A 22,622-nucleotide genomic window follows, 5' to 3' on the forward strand; every position below is an offset into this window, starting at 1 on the left:
ACCTTTAAAAATTGACACTTGATTGAATTTGAACAAATTCAATAAATCTCTGACAATCGTAATAGAAGAGCTTAATCTTGTTGTGGAGTCGATAATTTTATCACAATTTTTTTATGTTGGAAGAATAAAGAATTTACCCCTTTTTATAGACAAAGATAGCACCTATATTTTTTTGCGGCACAAATTAGGGTAAAAATTAAAATTTCAACAGGGGAGGCCCCCTTGGGCTCCAATGGCCCTCTGCCTTTAGTTGTAACTGAAATTTTTACTAAATATGTAACATTTTAAAGTATAAAAGTAAAATTATCGGTTTGAACCGAAAATCAAATGTTGTCTATACAAAATCATGTAAATCGGATTACTTTTCACGTTAAAACATAAAATGATATCAATGTAAATTTTATTTAATTAAGAAACTCGTGTAACATTATATGTTATAACTAAAATTCTTATTAAATATGTAAGTCTTTTGAAGTGAATAAATTAACATTTTAAGTTGATAATTTGAGAATTCATTCTTATCAGTTTCTCATTTTCTTTATCCTACTATCGTTGTTTTATCCTTTTACCAAAAATACCAACCAATGACTCAAACTCAACCGATTTTTTTTAACCTTATTTTTACATGTACAATTTTATACTTTCCCGAACTTTTACAATTATATTTTGTTTGAATTATTTTACCTTTATAAATGTTGTGGGATAAGTTGAAGTGACGCTCTATTGGTTTTTCGGCCGGTCTGATCAAGCATTGCGGGCATTGTTTAAAATGGGCCAGAGATTAAGTTTAATCTAATTTATGATGAATTGCTGTGCAGAATAGTTTTAAATTGCTCATTTGATTTTGAGATTTATTAATTGTTTGGATAATTAATATTAATATTATTTCATTACGTGTATTTAAATCTTGATATTTCTTTTTTCGAAAATTTAATACCTACTCTCTTAATAAAAAAATGCATAATGCCAAAAATAACCTCTAACATTTAGCAAAATGATCATTGTACCTCCTATTATTTTTTATGAAACATTTTGGGTCCCAACGTTTCATTTTGGGGCAAAAAGCTTTCTCTACAGATAAAAACCATTAGTTTAGGTACTAATGAAACAAAAACTAAACGTTAGATATGATTTTGAAAAAATTGAAAACATAGGTACTAAACATATCAAAATTGATAGTTTAGGTACTAAACACGTAGTTTACCCTAAAATTTTCTCCAAAACAAATAAAGGGTAAATTACATATTTTAGCAGCCCAAACCTTGCAAGCATGCCTTCCATAATCCTACAGCCTACATCATATGCTATTCTACGTTCTAATACAGCAATTCCCTGCCCCAATCACTTTTAACGTATATACACACCGTATCCGATACTTTTAACCTAACCACCTTGACCAAGCCTAGACTTACGATTGAATCACAGAGATCAAACTGAAACCTACATAATGTTATGATTGAATCTCGAAGATTAAACTAGAATCTACAAAATGTTACGATTGGATCTCGGAGATCAAACTGGAACCTACATAATGGTATTATAGAAGCAACACTATCATATTTACCTTCTATCACCACCTACTTGACCCAAAGAAGCAGGCTTTATATACAGAAAAAGCTATATACCAATCATGCTTGCTCTCCAATTCCCAAATTTATCACCATCCATCAAAGAAAAGTTTTTTTATCCAATAACGACAACAGAAAAAGCCATTTGCCACATAACAAAATAATGAACCTTTCATACCGAGACTTAAAGAAGCCATTTCTATCAGCAGAAAGAGAATGAAAATCAATTCAGTTTCTAAAGGGATCAACTAGAAGTATAATATCTATCAGCAGCAGCAGGGAAATTTTTTTTCATTCAATGTGCATGCATTCGCTCACATAAAAGTAAACTAACTTGTGCAATGGACATATAATCTAACTTGATAACTATAAATTTCCATTTAAAAAAAAACAAGCTACTTGCTTGATTCTATTTCTAGATAATTTAACATTCCACGCCAAAAACATAAAAGACTGAGTTGCAGTTGCTTGATTCTAATATTAGTCTTCATGAAAAACTTGACAGTGAAATTTATCAAGGAAAACCGATGATAGTTTGCATATTTGCATCTTCCTCAAAAGAGAATTACAAACCATCACCAATGATGTATCTTAAACCCATATGATGCATGTATCCACACTCAAGTTCAGACCAGAGAGCTTTACAGTGCTGGAGATGGACCATAACTTGGGAAGTTATGGTTAGCTTTTAATGAAAAGAATACAGCACCATCAATGAAGTACTATCAGTCATTCTTGAATAGATTTACAAAATAATGACAAGCCCTAATCAATATGACATAACAAGAAAAAGGTACATTACTGCTAGCTAACTTGGAAATCATAGACACTTAAAACTATTACTGAAGTGAAGCTTTTGGATATTCTTTAAGCTAAGACTTCAACCATGCACGGACTAGTAATGATGGTATCAAACTCGAATGTTAGAAGTAGAACTAGAAAAGGTAATATTCAGCATACTGATTATGAGATACTATGAAGAAGGTTCAGAATGCATTGGAGCACTAATCAAACTTATCTAACATGGACATAAATTATAAGTTGAAAACAAGAAACTGAAACTTCAACCAAGAAATGTACGATACTGTAATGCCGAAATTTAGTTTGTTTAAACAACTCTATATGAAAACAAAACAAATTTACCAAAGTAGAGATGATGATGAGCATGATCATCAACTAACTGTAACTCAAGCTGGTGCAATATCGATTTTGGACAACTCCTCCTTGTGCTTCAAATACTGATCTAATATTGCAAGCCTAGCAGTCTCAAATGCAAAATATCCCAAAGCTGAAAAACAAGCACTATGAACAACCCTAGGCCCCATCCCACTAGTCAAACCAATCCAACCTTCCTCCTTCAAAATCTGCTTCACCGTCGCATTAACGCCACTATACATAGCGGCGGTGACTTTATTGCCATGAACCTGAGTCATCAACCTTGTTTTAACCACATCGAGAGGAGTTGTCAAAGAAGCTGAAATTGCACCAGCCATAGCGCCGCAACAAACACTCTGAATTGGCTCTAAATTAGTCTGCTTTGTCTTACTCAAAACCGCAGCTTTTAAATACTCGAAAGAGGAATAACTTAACACACCAGCAGGCAAATTCCTTAACAGAGTAGCCGAGTAACCAGCATAAAGACCCAAAATACCATCCTTTTCTAAAATTCTCAGCAACACTTCCCATGATCGCCCTTTAGCACCAGCTTGCATTCTTTGGGTAACCAATTCCTTGGGTACCATTATAGCTGATGAAACAATATTTCCCATGGCACCAGCAGTGGGAGGAATAAGCAAAGAAGGATACTCCAATTTGGACAAAAAGGACTTCCCAAACTCACATGTCCCAAAGTAAACAGCAGAAGAAGCCGTTGAACCTACAATAACAGCCGAAACTCCTCTGTAAAATCCTAGAATACCACTCGTCTGGAAAGTTTTGACAACTGCATCGAAGGTGTTGGCATAAATCTGGGAAGCACCCTTGGTCTGCATTTTGGTCTTGATTGTATCCAGTGGGAGAAGGCAGACGTAGGTGAATGCACCAGCAATTCCGCCACCACCTGCGCCGATTAGAGCTCTTTCGAAGACTGATAAGTTTTTCATAAGGGTTTGGACTTTGGGGTTGTTTCTCGATGTGGGTTTTAGGCATTTGTAGAATGATAGGGATTTGGGTTTTCGGGAATCAGTTAAATTGGAAAAAGGGAGCGGAATTTGAAACTTGGGTTTCCATAGATCCGATTGAGAATCAGCGGAAATGGAAGTAGAGGCAAAGGAGTGGTGGTGCTGGAGATTTTTGGGTTTTTTTTTTTTAGGATTTGGGGAGGATGAAGTGAGAGTGGTAAAACGGGTGAAAAGAGAAGCGAAATCGGTGTTGATTGGTGCTTGGGGAAACTGATTTGATTCAAGCGAAGGGAGACCCACGGATGCAGAGAGCCTCTCCTCCATCGCTAAAACATAGTGTTTTTGCCTTGTGATTTTCTCTCACCTGCTTTGGAGTTCTAAGTTTTAACCACTCATTGTATGGATTATCAACACTAACCCACAATTTCGTTGACCTTTTTTTTAAACTATTATTTTAGTTAATAAACTTTTCACGTTTAAATTTAGATATTAAAATTTTTTAATATTAAAAATAACTATCTAATATTTTCGTCATTATATCTTTAAGTATCTGCATGATATATATTATTTATTATATTTTTAGTTACTTACCTTATATAGACTATTAAACAATCATTAAATTACACGTCTCATATTTATATATATCTTTATTTTTTTAAATAAAAATATGTCTTAAAGGTTAATTTTATACTTATAGTAAATTTAATTTATCATTTTCATCTCTATGGTATATTCACATTAATTTAACCCTCTAATTTATTTAAGGGTGTATATTCCTAGCTCTTAAAGCTCATTTTGACTAATACAACTGTTAGTCTTTTGCATCTATGCGTTAGTTCATATTACTAACGTGGTTTGATAATGTTATGACATTTATTAAAAATATGGTAAATTACATATTTGATAACTGAATTTTATTCTATCTTATATTATTCATTGTACTTTTAATTTTTTTAATTTACTCACTTAACTATATACATTTAACTTTTTTGATCATTCTACCGTTAAATAATTAACGACGTTATGACATAAAAACTTATAATAAAATGGAGTAGTTTTAAATCTATACACAAATTAAATTTAGATCAAAATAATATAGTTTTAGTATAAATAAAAAATAAATTTATTTTCTTTTTTTACATTTTATCCCTTTTCCTTCTTTCTTTTTCTTCCACCTCCTCCCCCCATCTCTCCAAAATCACGATCATCACGCCGTTTATCCCATTTCTCTTTCTCCATTTTCTGTCTTCAACCTGAATCACCCTAAATCCCGATCATCACGCCGCCGTCTTTATAACGACCATCGACCAAAATCTTCGTTCTAATGGTTCAAGTATGAACGAACAATGGTGCACTAGATTTGCACAAGCAAAGTTGACTGCAAGGTTTGTCTCCAATTTCATTCAACCATCAGAACTTTTTATCTCTTCTTTCCCTCTCCTCCTTCGACTTTCTTCACTGATTTATCAATTGTTCTGATTTTCCTCGTTTATCCAAAACTTTTTGTGTTCAAACCCTCATGAATCTGTCATCTTCAATCCCAAAGGATCAACCCTTTACATCTCCTCTTTCAATTTGATCTTTACCAAAGGACACACTGTACGACCCCACACACCCCTTAAATCAAACCATAATTTGAAATCAATTTGAATTTGAAAATTGAAAATTTGGTCTTCAACCTTAAAACCCAAGCTTTGATTTCAAATCTTACATGATTCAAAAGACAAATACAATAAACCATGCCCTTGACTCAGATTTTCCACCCCATTTTACGACAGTATACAAACCATCGTTTACAAATTGAAAACCTGCCATGGAACCGAAAATCAAAGAATTAAGTTCTCTAATCACTTTTTTACAGTGCTCTTGTTCCAAAAGTTCCATTTGTAATACCCAATACCCTTTGTCTCAACCCAGTATCGAGGACCTGGAGTAATCATAGGAGGATTGTCAAAAAATGGCTTAAGTCCAACACTCGTGGGCGCCTTCAATGAGAGCATGGAGATGTTGCTGGGAAGAAGTAGAAAGGTCGAAGCTCATAAAAGTTTCGATGACAGATGTTGTTGGGGTTAGGGGTGGGGGTGGAGATATTAGAAGAGGAAGAGAAATGGTGGCGAGATTTAATCAGTGATGGTGGAGAAGATGAATTGGGTGATGGATAATAAAAAAATATAAATAATATTAATTGATTAAAAATTAATAAAAAATGACATGTCATAAAATAGTTTAGGGAAAAAATGGTCGAGTGTTTAAAAAAATCAAAGTATAAAGTTTAATTAGTAAATTAAAAAAATTCAAAGTATAGTGAGAAATAAAAAAATATAGTAAAGTTTAATTACCAAACAAGTAATTTACCCTAAAAAATAAAGGGTAAATTATAGCGATGATCACCAACTATTGTCCCTTTTCATTTTGATCATCATTTTTGAAATTTTATCAATCAGATTATTCAGTTATTTAAATGCATTCAATCAAGCCACTTCTGGTAACATTTAACGGAAGTGTTGACGTAACAGTTAATAAAATTGATTAATTACACATTTAGTTTTTATTACTTACAAAATATATCAAATTGGTCATAATTTTAAATTACTTCATTAAATTTGATCTTTCAATCATGTGACGACACGTGTTAAAGATTACAGGTGACATGACACGTGTCAAAACATGATTGAATGGTTTTTAAACTATTTTTAATATTTTAATTGAATAATATTTTCACCATTTAGGTGGTGACACGTGTCACCATATGTTTAAAGGGAAAATGAATCAAACGGAAATTGGGCGTTGGAGAGAATCGAACCAATGATCATATGCAAATCAAAGGGAAATTGTGAAGTTCAGTACCCATCAATTCAGAAGCTATGTTGTGCTTTGGTTTGGACAACCTGGAGGCTCAGGAAATACATGTTTATATCATGCCACTTGTTTCATGTCCAAACTTAATCCACTCAAATTCTTAATAGAATCATTAGTTTTGGCTAAAAAAATGGTTGGGTGACATATGTTATTATCAGAATTTGACATTTTATGAGTATTTGAAGAAGAGTTTGTTTCAAACGAAAAATCCTAAAGGCTTTATTTTGATGGAGCATCAAATGCTTTGGGACGAAGAATTAGGGCAATACTGATTTCTTCAAAATACATCAATTACCCTTTCACAAGTAAACCAGAGTTCTTTTTCACTGATAATATGACAAAATTTGAGGCTTCCGCTATAGAGATAAGAAGCATCCATATAAAGAAAATTTAAAGTGCTGAAAGTATATGGAGATTCTTTGTTAGTAGTCTATCAACTACGAGGATAGTGAGAATTGTCACAATAAATTGCCCTTCGTCGTGTATGCATGTCAGACTTTAGTACATACTTCAATAGGGCAACGCCTTTTCTCTTTGGTGTATGGAATAAAAACAGCTTTACCTATCTATGTCGAAATTCCATCGATTAAAGTCTTGAAAAAAGTAAAGATTGGACAAACCTGAATTAGTTAAAGTTCGATATAATCATTTGAAACTCATTGAAGAAAAGGAGATTAAAACTTTATGCCATGAACATATGTATTAAAAGCTAATGGTACGACTCAGTACACAGAAGTTCGTCTAACAAAATACAAAGAGGGTGATCTAGTGCTTTAAAAAATCTTGACAATTTATAAGGATTTTCGTAGGGAATGAATACCTAATTAGGAAGGATCATATGTCATCATAAAGCTTTTTCTTATTTTTACATTCGAGCATTTAAGCTATTCCCGCATTCATATTGGTCACCTTTTTTTTTTGGTTTTTATGCTTAGCTGAATTTCTGACTTATTGCATATTTAGTCTTCTATTTTTTGTATGTTTTGCGTTTTAGCCCCCATTTGCTTCAATAAAGTCCTTAATTTCGACATTACATTGTGTTATTCTTCATTTTAGTCCCTTCCATGATTGCTTGATTAAATATGCAATTTAGTTATAATTTCCTTTAGTTTCTTTTCCTTTATTTTTATTCGTTAGATAACTTTATTGATTCATATTTATTTTAATTAATTTTTAGTATCTTTTAATTTTATTTCTAGAATCTTGTTTGCATTTTATCTTTTTATTAATTAATTTTACTTTTTTTTCTAATCTATTCCTATCTTATTCACGTGTAAATGGGTCTAATTGTTTGCAGATTTGATGTTACCATTCTATCTCTTATATTATACCTTGTATGTATTACATTTACTAAATATGCCTTATTTATATATGCACCCAACAATTTTGTTTACCATTATATCATAAATCACATAAATACATACCATTTACTTCATTCGCTTTACATATATGTATATATTGGGTTACAACAGTTTATTATATGTGTATATATATGCATACTATATTTATTCTATAGATATATACATAAAATTTATGATTGGCCAAATATATTATTATTTTATAAGTTATATTTGTATGGATTTTAAATACGCCTTATATGTATATATTCTAATTTTTTATTTACATATTTACATTAAGTAATTTATTTATTTTGTTAAATATTATATTATTTTTTATGAAATATTATGTTCACAAATTACCTTGTTTTATTCTGGTTAACGCGAGATAGAAATAATTCAAGGTGAATCTCTTTGTCCTAGGCTTTGGGCGAATTAAATTCTCTCAATTTCATTTTGTTTTACGTTAAATATTAAATCTCGTTTTATGTCATTTTTTAAATAATCAAGGAGAGTTCGTTTGTCTTAGACGTTAGGCAAATCGACATCTTTCGAACCTACTATATATTCATAAAAATAATAAATAAATAATAATTATTTTTACCACTTAGTTTTAGATACTATCATGATAGTTCGAATAGAATCCTTCTTGCTTTAGAGGTTAAGTAAATCGGCATATTTTGAATTACATTTTTATTCTCTTTATAATTTATAATCGTAAGTTTGTACAGAATTTGAGAATTACAATTTGTACAATAAACAAAACATATACAGAAATACAAAATTACTGTACAGAAAAGAAATTTACAGAATTATTAGACATCATCGAAGATTTGTAGAATTTTTTAAATCATAATTATTATTATAATTATAACTTATAAGTTATGTTTTAATAATTAAAAATAGGAAAGAGGAGGGAGAAACAAGCATACCTTTTAATTTCTCAATTAGGCCAGTTCGCAATCGCCAATTGCCCTCCGCAAGACCGCAAGTCAGAAAAATTAGAATAGTAAATAAGGAATCAATTGATTGAATATATGATTCTAATCAGTGTTACCTAATTCGCCCCCACCCCTACGAATCTTGTTTCAATTCGTTCGTTCCAATTCGCGGTTCGTTTGTCTTCCAATTCGGTTAGGAACGGGTATTGGAACGACGAGATTGGTGTACCAAAAATCCAGCACAATAAAATAAAACAAAGTTAATAATAAAGAGAAAAAAAAGTATCAAGATTCTAACACCACAATCAATATATATATATACTAACCTCGAGCATAAGATTATTTTAAATTCTAATTATTGTAATAGCATTGGAAATAAGAAAAATCTGAGTTGCAGGCTTGCAACACAACTTTTATGAGAATGAAAGGCTCCTAACCGTTGCATAATATACATTGGGAAGAAAAGAACAATTAATAACTAGCAGAATATACACAGGGAAGAAAAGAGCAATTAATAATTAGCATGGGGAACAAAAGAGCAATTAGTAATTAACATTGGGAATAAGATAAATTTAATGCAGTGTATAACTTTTATCATAAAAAAACAATAGACTATCGTATGCATCTAGCCGTTGCAAAATATACCAACATGAGGAATAAAAGAACAATTAATAAAACAATGCAATGGACAACTGATTTTTAGATAAACTTTAGGTGCAATCAATAAATTACCATTGGAAATAAGCTAAATCTAATGTGGTGTATAACTTTTATGATAATAAAACAATGAATATACATAATTAGCTTATCTTTTTCTTTAATACTTCTAGCCATTGATGGGTTGATGGGTCTGCTTTTATTAAGCAGCGGAAGGGTTTCTATTTTCTAATCCCTAGGCGGTCGCACTCCACGCCTGGGCTCAGGGCCGGCCTTGTATCTAGGGTTCTTAGAGAACTTAGTGCTTGATCTTAAGATTAGTGTACATTAAGGCTTAGAACTTTTGAATGATTAGTAAACATTTTTTTGTATTTAGATTATTAAAGTACCACACATGTTTTAACGTTTTATCAGCTTATTTAAAAGCTAGATAATATCTTGATTTGAGTGGGTCTTCGATATCCTTCTAGACGTTGGAGGATTTCAAGGTTACAAAATGAAAATTTTTATCTTTGATTTTATAATCATATCACAAAGAATCATAGAATTTTTTGGACTTTGTGGGATCTCTTTGAACTCTCTTAGATGCTAGAGAATTTTAGGGTATCTTAAAGAGTTGTGAACCCCGACTTTGAGCATAATTCATAAAAATCAGGGTGTTTTTTAAAGTGAGGCGAAGTTGCCGATATTTTTCTAGACGTTGAAAATTATTCGAAATTGGTCATAATAGATCTTACCTTGAAATTTTTAATATAGATTAATACATGATTTTTTAGGTTATCAGTTGTAATTTCATGTTCTCTTAGTTGTTAGTGAATTCGAGATCATATTTTAGAATGTTATAATTCTGTGTTAATCTAAAATTCATTCATAAGTATAAAAAAATATTTGTGATCAAGTAACCATGCCCCCGAACTCAATTTTGGTTTTTGCAGACTTAAATGTTTTTTAGTGATCCAATCACACCTAAACAAATTGGTGGCAACTCCCATTATTTTCTTTTAAAAGTTCGTAATTTTATTCATTCGGGTAAAAAATGGCGCATACAACTTGGCGACTCCTCTGAGGATTATATTTAAAACTAATTTTTTTAGTGGGTATGACTTTTCTTGATCACGGATATTTTCGTCTTAGATAATTGGTTTGAATTTGTTTGTTGTAACATCCCAAAATATGGGTCAGTATTTCGGGTCGATAGTCGGGTGATTTCCATAATTACCATTAAAAAAATTATTTTTAGATTTCTAAATTATAAATATTATCATTAAAGTGTTAACTGATTTTTGAAGAATTAGAAATGATTTTTGGTGAAGTGAATTAAACAATTTCATAAGTGACTAAATTGAGTAAATTGAAAAAAAATGAATTTTAGTGACTAAAATGTAAAAAGATCAAATGTCAACATATATGAAGCTAGTTTTACCAAGGTCGCTAATTGTTCATTTTCCCTCCATTTTCAACCGTGAACCTTTCTTAATTTTCCCTTAATTTTGGCTAGATTCATTTTCCTTTTATTTCTCTGTTATTTCACTTGCTAAATTCATTTGTCATTCTCTCATTTTCTCATTCAAACACTCTCATCATTTCTCTCCATTTTCTCTCTAGCAAAAGCCTCCTTGGACAAAGTTTTTTTTCTCATTCTTCATCTAAATTGCTTTCTGATTTCTCTTCACTTCTTCTTGATTTTCTCTTCATCAAATTATATCATCAGTTTTCTCCATTGTCGCCCATCTCTAATGGCCATTGGAGTCTCCATTGTTGATTTTCTTCTTCATCTTTTCATTCCATTTCATTTCTAGTAAGGTAATATTTATTCCTTGGTTCTTTTTGTTCTTCAATGATTAATGATCCAATTGCAAAGATGATCTGGAATGATCATTTTCTTTGAAGATGAGTTTCTAAATTAAATATGATTTTCAAAGGTATTATTTTTTATATTTTTCTAGATCTGATTTCAAAATTTTTAAGTGATGATTTAAGTTTTTATGGTGAGATTAATATCATATTAAATTATTTTTTCAATTACAAATGATTTCGATGATGTTTTCTTTAAAACAAGCTTCATTTCAGTGTTTTCGATAATTCTGGAATTATATCGATTGCTGCTATTATAGGAGTCTTTAATTGTGTTTAGTTGTTGAGTTTAGTTTTTCTTGATCAGCTTTAATCGAGGAGGAGTAGTGCTGATCATTTCGGAAGCTTTGGAGGTTGATTCAGAAAGGATTCAAGTAGTTTTTGGTTTAATTGCTATGTTTTGGAAACATAAAATTCTGCTATGTTTTAGATGAGTTATTGATGTGTCATTTTGTTTTCCAATGTCCTTTAGGTGTTGATTATTGAGTAAAAATGGTGCATTGTGATTTGGTTGTGGTTTTGTAAGTGGCTGGAGGTAATCTTGGTTTGTGGACAACAAAGGTGAGTGACTTCCATTCTTTGAGGATGAGCATTATCAAGGTTATGTGAGAGTGTAGTTGAGATTCTTTAGCTTAGACTCTTGTGTATGGAATCCTTATATGATGCATGAGAATGATATGATTTAGCTATGAATCATGAATTATGAAATGTGTATTGATTATGTGTTACAAATGATGTATAATGATTTTATAAAGGGGATATATATGAAAGTGTAAGTGGGATGAGTGGATCTTCTTCAGTATCCAAGGATGAGTGAGCAACTCACTGTCCATATATGTGGGTTGATCATGACAACCAATTCCGATTTATGTTTACAAATGTGTTTTGAAAGTGTTTAAGTGATAAATTATGCATCCTTGATAACCGCTCTTGATGAACTTGGATTGATTGGCTATTTGTTCTTAATGGAACTTTTGGATACGAAAGGAATGCATAGGAAAGAGTACTCTGTGTTTTTATATACGAATTTGTGTAAGGGATTATATGGGGTAATGTAACACCCCAAAATACCGGGCTAGTGAGTAAGTGTAAGATTTTAAAACTTCGTGATCAATTTTGATAAATTAAAAAGTTTATGGATTTAATTGGAATTTATTTGTGTAGGATTGATTAGCAAAGATTGAATGATGGAAGAGAATATTGGTCTTTAGGTAAGAAATGAATATGAAATTCATTTTTATGGTATTATATACATGTGGCAAAAAGAAAGAAAGAGTTAAAAAAAATCTAGAATTATCTTCATCCTTTCATCCTCCTCTTCACCGAGAGTTTCTGAGCTAATTTATCTTTTAGTTTGTTATTTTTTTGTAATTTCTGATTGGTTTTGATTATTGGAGTATTAGGAAAGCTTGAGAAAGCTTAAAGAGAAGTAGAAACTAAAAGATTTATAAGTTACTGGTGATTGAGTAAAGAGGGGTTTTGAGAGAATTGATGAGAAATGGTTAGTAAATGGATTTTGAAGTTATATTTGACTTGTCATAAGTTAGAATAAGAAGTTTAAGGTTTTGGAAATGGATTTAGGACATGTTGATGAATTTGTATGATTTTTAGTTTCAATTGTTTTAGTGGGATTTTGGATGTTTAGGAGTGTTAAAGCGATATAAGTTGATTTTAATAAGAGTAGTTGGGTTTAAAGGCTTGAAATGAGATAAAAGTGGGAGATTTAGCTGAGTTTTGGTAAATTCTCGAGTTGAAATAGGTAATTTCTGGGCAAGGGTATCGGTACTGGATGACAGTATCGATACTTTCAAAGAAAAAATAGGTGAATTACGGGTTTGAGTATCGATACTGGAAGAACAATATCGATACTATAAGGTGGAATGGTATGAATCAGTAGAACATTATCGATATCGAATGAGTAGCATCGATACCAAGGGTATCAATACTAATGGAAAAGTATCGGTACCATTTTTGGAAGACGAATTCTAGAATGAAGATTGGGTATCGATACTGAAGTACAGTATCGATACCATAGTGAGGAAGTATTAGTACTGTGCATAAAGTATCGATACTATTCAGCTTGAAATTTTGAACAAGGTGTTTTGTTTAGCCTAAGTTATTGATGACTGATTAATAGTAACACAAACTCTAATATTCATCTCGATCGTATTATTGTGTAGATATTAAAAGAAGGCAAGTTTCGGAAGATTCGACGATATAAGATATCGACTAAAATTGATAAGGATTTTGCTTTGACTGAGTGAGGTCAAGGTGAGTGCATACTACTACTATAATATATTATTATATGGAAAGAAGACTTGCGATGAGTCTATTTTAAAAAATAAAACAATATTTTTAAAGTTTATTAAATGATATGATTACATGTTTACATGAATACAATCATAGTTTTGATTCTGTTTCTAAGTGTACATGCACTGTTTGATTTTACACTATGTGTTATTGATCTATGTGATCATATGAATGTAAGATATAAGCTATGTGAATATATAAATGGTAAAGCCCAAAAGTATGTGATATGAGAGCTAAAGGTATAATTGACTTGCCAAGAGTCGAAGGTTCTACGCGGTCTTTTGGGACAATACTATGTTGTCATTCGGGACATATTCTACGCAGTCCTTCGTGACATATTCTACACGGTCCTTCGGGACATTTCTACGTGGTCCTTCGGGACATTTCTACGTGGCACTTCGGTGCATATTCTAAGCGATAATTCGATGCAATTCTATGTGACAGTTTCGACTGCAACCCAGTGCACAACCTCAATGCACTCACATACCTTGAGTTCTCAGTGATGTACCATGGGCTTTTAAAATAAATAACATGAATGAACATTGCATGATAATATATGTTATTGTTTTACGAAATGTACTATGGTTTATTTATCTTATGATTTATATAAAAGATAAGAACAACAATAAATGTTTTAATATTTTATTATGTATATTATGCCTCACTAAGTCAAAGACTTAGCGTGTGAGTGTTTTCACATGTAGGTTCAAAGAAGCCATAAGAACAAAGCTAGGATAAGTCAAGACAACATATCTCCACCGAAGATCAGACCAGAAACGATTTAAGTAGTATGTTGTTTTATTAGATTGAATTTTGTTGGCATGTAATTAAATGTTTAAATCCATATCTCTGATCATATTTTTTAAACATACTATGTTTCACCACTTTAATACAAACAAAAGATTAAATTTTCAACAAATTTTCAAAAGTCAATGATTGGAAAAGTCAATGTGACACTTTAAATTCGTATCGTGGTCGGATATGGGTTGGGGTGTTATATTTATTGGTATCAGAGCTAAGGTTTAGCTGATTCTAGTCTTAAACTGAAGTCATTTGTGTTTTAAAAAGTATACATGCCAACAAATAGTGAAAAAATTATGATATGATAAATAATGAGTATGCTATCATTGCTAATATAGTTAAATGATTATATCTTATTAGATGTCTGACTATGAGGGCTCCCGAATGAAGCGAGAGATGAAGGACATGAGGGTAGTAGCAATCATCTGTCCTGCCTAGGAAAGGTGAAGAACAAGCGCCTCAAGGAGTTCCTGTACAAGATCATGGAGTGTTTTTTAGGATGTTGGACGCTATTCTGACGTGTTTCCAACCTATTACTCCCTCAACTCCTAGAAATAATGTAGCAAAAGAGTTGAAAGGGTTAGGAGCACCCAAATTCAAGGGTGAAGTTGCGGAAGGTCCTGTTGCTCCGGACCTTTGGCTTAATGACATAAAGATCATGTTGGAGGATCTCCATTGCTCGGAAGTGGAGAAGTTAGATGGAGTAGTCTCGTTGCTATGAGGGCAAGCTCGGGTATGGTGGACTAATGTCACCATAAGAATGTCAAGTGACCAAGTGACGTGGTCGTTATTTCTTGAAGAGTTCAAGAACAAGTACATTGGTGATCAGTTTATTAGGCAAATGAAGCAAGAATTTATGAGTTTGAAGCAAGGAAATCACACCGTGTATGAGTATGAGTGTGAGTTTAATAAGTTGAGTAGATTTGCTGCTGAATTCGTTCCGACTGAAAATGATGCATGTGATTGGTTTGTATAGGGTTTGCGCTCTAGACTGAAAGAGTTGTTAATAGTTTTGAATTTATCCTCATTTCAAGAAGTGGTCAATCGTGCTAAAGCTCTAGAGAGAGCTCAGAATGAGAGGTTTGGGGAGCATAAAGCTCAGATGACCAAGAGAACTGGTGCTTCATCGAGATCAACACAATCAAAGAGATGTAGAGGTTCTAGTTTTCAACCTCAGACAAGATCCAAGTCAGCTGCATCCTCTGCCAGAGGATCAAATCCAATGAGAGCTAGACAGACTCAAACAGTAGGGTATATAGCTAAAAGATCAAATCAAGGTCAATCGAGGCAGTGTCAGCATTATGGAAAGAATCATACCGGAGTATGTCGAGTGGTCTCCGGAGTATGCTTTAGATGTGGGGACATTAGACATTTTATCCGGGATTGTCCATTGATGACTGGAGAGGTTGCACAAACAGAGCGATCTGCTACGGCACCTCAGATAGGTAGAGGAAGAGGTTGAGGAAAGAATCAGTCTGAGTCATCCACTCAACCTGAGATGCATTCAACAGCTCGAGTCTACAATATTAAGACTAATGAAGATCGCGATGATTTGGAGATCATTGCAGGTACTTTTCAATTATTTGGTAAATTTGTTTTGGTATTGATTGATCTGGGATTAACCTATTCATATATTAGTTGCAAATTAGTGAGATAATTGAGAATCCAATTAAAAGCTATAAGTAACAATTTGATAGTGACTAACCCATTAGGGAATAGTGCTAGGGTGAATTAGTTGTATCGAGGGTGTCCCATAAGGATTCAAGGAATTCAATTCCCTGCTAATATGATGGAATTACCCTTTGATGAATTTGAAGTTATCGTGGGAATGGATTAGTTGTATTACTATCATGCCAATTTCGACTGTAGATTGAAGAGAGTAACTTTGATAAGTCTTGATGGATAAGAAGTGATTGTGAGCAGCGAAAGATTTAATCCGTTAGCTAATGTTATATCGATGATGTCGGCTAAAAAGTTATTATTATAAGGATGTCAAGCTTTCATTGCCAATGTGATTAACACCCACGTCAAGGATAGAGGACTAGAGGACATTCTGACGGTCTGAGAATTTCCAGATGTTTTTCCCCCTGAGTTACTGGGATTATCTCCAGATAGAAAGGTCAAATTTAAAATTGAGGTAATACCTTGAACGACACCGATTTCAATGGCTCCTTACCGAATGGCCTTGACGTAACTTAGTGAGTTAAAGAATCAGTTGCAGGAGTTATTAGATAAGGGATTCATCAGACCTAGCGTGTCACCTTGGGGTGTTCATGTGTTATTTGTAAATAAGAAATATGGCTCAATGCGTCTCTTCATTGATTATCGACAACTCAATAAGGCAACAATAAAGAACAAATATCCTCTTCAAAGAATAGAAGATTTGCTTGATCAATTTAAGGGAACTTTAGTATTCTCCAAGATTGATTTACGTTATGGTTATCATCAATTGAAGATTAAAGAAAGAGACATTACAAAGACAACTTTTAGGACCCTGTATGACCATTATGAATTCGTCGTTATGCTGTTTGGGTTGACTAATGCACCTGCTTTGTTTATGGATCTTATGAATAGAGTGCTTTAGTCTTATCTTAATCAGTTCGTGGTTGCTTCATTGACGATATCTTGGTGTATTCAAAGTCAAATGAAGAGAATGACGCATACCTTAGATTAGTTCTTCAAACTCTACAAGATAAGAAGCTTTATGCCAAACTGTCAAACTGTGAGTTTTGGTTAACTGAGGTGACATTTCTTGGACATATGATATCCGCAAAGGGGATTCGAGTAGATCCTCAGAAGATAAAAGCTATATTATATTGGGAAATTCCAAAGAATATGTCAGAAGTTCAAAGTTTCTTAGGTCTTGCAAGTTATTATCGAAGGTTTGTTAAGAAATTTTCGATGATAGTTTTGTCGTTGACTAAGTTTATAAGGAAAGATGTATCTTTTTCTTGGAACCCTGAATGTCAAAAGAGTTTTAAAGCACTGAAGAGAATTTTGACGGAAGCTCTAATATTGGTCAAACCAAAATCTGACAAGGATTATGTGGTTTACAGTGACGCATCCCATAATGGCTTGGGATGTGTATTGATGGAAGAAGGTAAAGTAGTGGCATGTGCATTGAGGCAATTGAAAACGCATGAGAAGAAATATCCAATTCATGATTTGGAGTTGGTTGTAGTAGTGTTCACTCTGAAGATATAATGTCACTACATATATGGTGAGCGTTGTTACATTTACATGGATCACAAGAGTTTGAAGTATCTGATGACTAAAAAAACTAAACTTGAGACAACGAAGATGGATTGAGCTTCTCAAGGATTATGACGTAGTAATTGATTTTCACGTCAGGAAAGTAAATGTGGTTACTATTGCTATGATTCAGAAGACGTTCTCAGCTTTGCGAGCTTTAGATACAAGATTGTCATTAAATGGATATGGTACTTTACTTGTAGAGTTAAAGCTTAAACCGATGTTCTTGGATCAAATTAAAGATTTACAATGTAAAGATGATAAGTGTTTGAAAAGAATGGAGCAAGTGAAAAATGAAGGGATTAAAGATTTTGAAGTTAAGCTCGATGGTAATCTGTATTATCGTGGGAGGCTTGTGATTCCAAATGATGAAAAGGTGAAGAAAAACTTGTTATCATAAGCTCATTGTAGTCCTTTGACTATGCACCCAGGTGGAAACAAGATGTATATGGATCTTAAAAGCCGTTATTGGTGGCCAGGAATGAAAAGAGGTATCACATAATTTGTGTCCAAGTGTTTGACGTGTTAGCAATTAAAAACTGAGCATCAAGTTCCTTTTGGATTGCTGCAACGAATCTATATTCCTCAGTGGAAATGGGAGAATATTACAATGGATTTCATAATGGGGCTACCTTTGACTCCAAATAAAGGAGACTCAGTTTGGGTGATAGTTGACTAATCGACCAAGTCAGCATATTTTATTTCGGTTCGAGCTGATTTTTATTTGGACAAGTATGCTAAATTGTACATCAAAGAGATTTTTCGACTTCATGGTGTACCTGCTTTGGTAGTTTTTTGAAGATATCCACGATTCACTTCAAGATTTTGGAAAGCTTTGCATAGAGCCTTAGGGACTCGATTGAACTTTAGTATATCTTTTACCCTCAGATGGATGGGCAGTCTAAGTGGTCTATTCAAATTTTGGAAGATATGTTAAGGGCATGTGTTATCGAGTTCAATGGATATTGAGAGAAGTATTTGCCTCTTGCTGAATTTTCTTATAACAACAGCTAGCAATCGAGTATTAAGATGGCTCCCTATGAAGATTTATACGGGATAAAGTGTCATACACCATTGAATTGGTACAAGCTCAAGGATTGGTAGGTTCTTGGTTCTGACTTCTTCTTTGTCCTCATTTTTAAGTCTTTGACTTCTTTTTTTTCTACTTGCTCTATTCTCGCCAAACATTTCTCATATTGACCTTGTAGTTATTTTACCCGATGCAAAAGCATCGGCTTTAACTTATGTTCAGTGATCAAGGCACCATCGTCCTTCAAAGACATAAACGCATCCAAGGCCCGTAGAGCGGTAAAATTCTTTCAGGTAAGTGCATTCACTTCCACATTAGCCTTTCCGGGATGGTAATAAATGATCAAATCATAATCTTTTAAAAGCTCGATCCATCTTCTCTGTCTCAAATTCAATTCTTTTTGAGTCAGCAAGTACTTTAGACTCATGTGATCTGTATAAATATGGTACCGCTCACTGTATAGATAATAACGCCAAATTTTCAAAGTAAACACAACCGCTGCCAATTCCAGGCCATGGGTCGGGTAATTTCTATAGTGAGGTTTCAAATATTTTGAGGCATAAACCACGACTTTTTCATCTTGCATAAGCACAAATCCTAACCCATTATGAAATGCATCTCTAAAGACTATATAGTCTTTACCTGACTCAAGTTGTGCAAGCATTGGGGCCTCTGTTACGATTTTCTTTAGCATTTTAAAACTTTAATGGAATTTATCCATCCAAACAAAAGGCACATCTTTCCGTAAAAACTTAGTTAGTGGCAAAGCTAACATTGAGAAGTTCTTCACGAATCGTCTATAATAATTAGTAAACCCCAAGAAACTCTAAACTTCAAGTACATTCTTTGGGTGTTGCCAATCCACTATAGCTTGAATATTTTTAGAATCTACCATTATGCCTTCTTCGAAGCCTATATGACCAAGGAAAGCAATCTTAGCTAACCAAAATTCACACTTGGACAATTTGGCATACAACTTCTTTTCTCGAATTGTCTGAAGAACCACTCGAAGATCAGCATCATGTTCCTCTCTAGACTTGGAATACACCAAAATATCATCTATAAATACCACTACAAATTAATCCAAGTAAGGTTGGAATACTCGGTTCATCAAGTCCATAAATGTTGCAGGAGCATTAGTCAATCGAAATGGCATTACCATAAATTCATAGTGTGTATACCGAGTCCGAAAAGTTATCTTTGAAATATCATCCTCTTTTATCTTTAATTGGCGGTACCCCGACCTCAGTTCTATCTTAGAGAACACTGTTGTGCCTTTCAATTGATCAAATAGATCATCAATCATTGGAAGAGGATACTTATTCTTTATTGTTACTTTGTTTAACTGACGGTAGTTGATGCATAATTGCATAGACCCGTCCTTCTTTTTCACAAATAGTACATGTGATCCACAAGGAAAAACACTGGGTCTCACAAATCCCTTATTGAGTAGCTCTTGCAATTAGGATTTTAGCTCTCTTAAATCCATTGGAGCCATTCGATATGGAGCCATAGAAAAAGTTTCGGTACCCGGGTAAACCTTAATCCTAAATTCTACTTCACGGTCTAGAAATAAACTCGATAACTCTTTCAGAAAAACCTCTGGAAACTCCTTAACTGTTGCAATATCATTTAATATTGCTTCCAGTACTCGAGTGTCTATTACATTAGCTAGAAAAACTATGCACCCTTTTGACATCATTTTCCTTGCAGTCATGGCTGATATCACATTGGATGGTGATTCCGATTTTTTGCCAATTACTATAATTTATGAGCCTTCCACATTCTTCAGAATTAATCGCTTCTTGTGATAATCAACCCATCCATGATATGGAGACAACCAATCCATGCCCAAAATGATTTCAAACTCATTAAAATGCAACTCCATTAAGTTTTTCAGGAACACAATCCCTTGAATCTTTATGAGGCATTTTCTACATACCCACGCTACTCTCACATTGTGACCCATAGGATTTACCACTATCATCTCACTAACAATTGGTTCTAAAGGAATTCCTCTAGATCTAACCAAATTTGTACGAATGTATGAGTGTGTAGAACCAAAGTCAACTAAAACAAATATAGGCTCATAAAAAGATGGAATGTACCTGTTATGATCTCTGGGTCATCCCGATCCTTATTAGTCTAATGTTGTAAATTCTGGCGACTCCCCGAGTTTCTTCTCGCTGCATTGATTTAGATTGTCCCATGGATCTACCCCATCCTCTGGTTCTATTAGAAGCTGCCATTTTCAGGCAAAGTGACCACTTTCACCATACTAAAAACAAGCTCCACTGAAAAATTTGCATACTCCACGGTGTAATTTACCATATGTCTGACATGAAGTTCTATCTCCAAATGCTCTTCCCGAGCTAGCACCAAAAGACTGGGATTGTTTAGTTTTCTACGAAGTTGCAACAGAACTATCTCTATTAGTATATCGGGAACTCGAGCCCTTGCCTCTCTTAGTATGATGGGGAGTTGAATGTGTACCAACTCTTTTCCCTGTCTTCATACTCTACTCCACTACTAGGGTCTCCTCCTGAGCTCTTTCAATAGCCTTAGCTCGGTTTATAACTTCTTGCAAGGTAGGCAAGTTCAAAGCCAACATCATCTATTTTAACTTTGGCCTCAAACCTTCAATAAACCAATAACGTCGAGCCTTATCATTGGGAACTACCTCAGTAGAAAAATGACTCAACTTATTTATTCCGCCTTGTACTCATGTACGACTTGATCACCTTGTTTCAAATTAAGGAACTTCAGCAGCATCTCCCGTCTAAATTGCTCATCAACATACTTGTTCTTAAATTCCTCTAGGAAGAACTGCTAGGTCACTTGTTCCGGTGATGCATACATCGTAGTATTTGACCACCATACTCGAGTTGATCCCCTATTTAAAGATACAACTGCACCCAGCTTTTTCGAATCTGAGTAGTGAAGACTTTTAAGCATTACCATAATATCATTCATCCATAAATCAACCTCCATATAACCTTCATCCTCTTCTCCCCGGAACTCAAGAGCTCCTAAACTCTTTAATTCTTTTTGGGATCAACATCCTTGGTACTGGAGGAGTAAGGGAAGGCGGAGGAGGTTGAAATCGGGTCTATATGACATCAAGAGCTTGCATAAAAGCTCCAAACTCTAGCACGGGCATATTCTGATGTGTCGGTGCGCTAGCGTTCTCAGATGGAATCAAATGATCACTATTCTCCTCATAGCTTTCGCTACCCGATCCTTTTTTATTTTCTCGTTCAGCCGCTCTTCGCGAGTTTCAAGATTCTGACATCTTCTAGGACATACATAATAATAATACTAAAGTTAGTAAGGAGTGAAATCAATCACACTCTAATGACATCATATCAGTAACCTTGACAGTCTTAATGACATGTAATCCCTTTTTTTAAATTCAAATAAACCCGGTTTCGATCGAGAATTGATTAAACCTGTAGTTCTGATACCAATAAATGTAACACCCATTCATAGTATACGTTCCCGTGCACAAATCATAAGTGTCACATGAATTTTAAAATCATTTTCTTATTTGTAAGCTCATAAAATTTTGTTTCAAAATTTAAAACAAAACATTTTTAGTAAAAGATAAAAATATTCATTGCAACCTATTACAAAGTTATATCTTAAATACATTACATAACATTTTTCTTAAAGTCATATACATGACATCTAATTATCAAAACAAGACCTGATTGTCCTATAGTTACTGATGAGTTAACCTTGGATTGATGTTCTCTACTGCACTCTTTACTCTGTTAGTCTTTTCTTTTACCTACATGTGAAATCAACACACGTTAAGTATTTACTTAGTGAGACACAATAATGTAAATAAATTGAAATTCATACATAAGCATATCATGGCTATTGAAATACGA

At 33.4% G+C, this 22,622-nt stretch overlaps 1 protein-coding gene across 1 annotated transcript; it reads right to left on the minus strand.

Moving 5' to 3' along the window:
* Positions 1 to 2,509: 2,509 nt before the first annotated feature.
* LOC120212270 (protein MITOFERRINLIKE 1, chloroplastic-like) lies at positions 2,510 to 4,044 on the minus strand. Its single transcript, XM_039210635.1, has one exon. It carries the CDS (start codon positions 4,010 to 4,012, stop codon positions 2,756 to 2,758), a length of 1,257 nt encoding a protein of 418 aa, XP_039066566.1. The 5' UTR covers positions 4,013 to 4,044; the 3' UTR covers positions 2,510 to 2,755.
* Positions 4,045 to 22,622: the final 18,578 nt, after the last annotated feature.

Source organism: Hibiscus syriacus, unplaced genomic scaffold (assembly GCF_006381635.1).
Source record: "Hibiscus syriacus cultivar Baekdansim isolate YM2019G1 unplaced genomic scaffold, ASM638163v2 tig00110009_pilon, whole genome shotgun sequence".
Taxonomy (NCBI): Eukaryota; Viridiplantae; Streptophyta; class Magnoliopsida; order Malvales; family Malvaceae; genus Hibiscus; species Hibiscus syriacus.

Bases quoted from the DNA above. Each gene is read 5' to 3' on its own strand.
- LOC120212270 (XM_039210635.1), bottom strand. From the start codon at position 4,012: ATGGAGGAGAGGCTCTCTGCATCCGTGGGTCTCCCTTCGCTTGAATCA.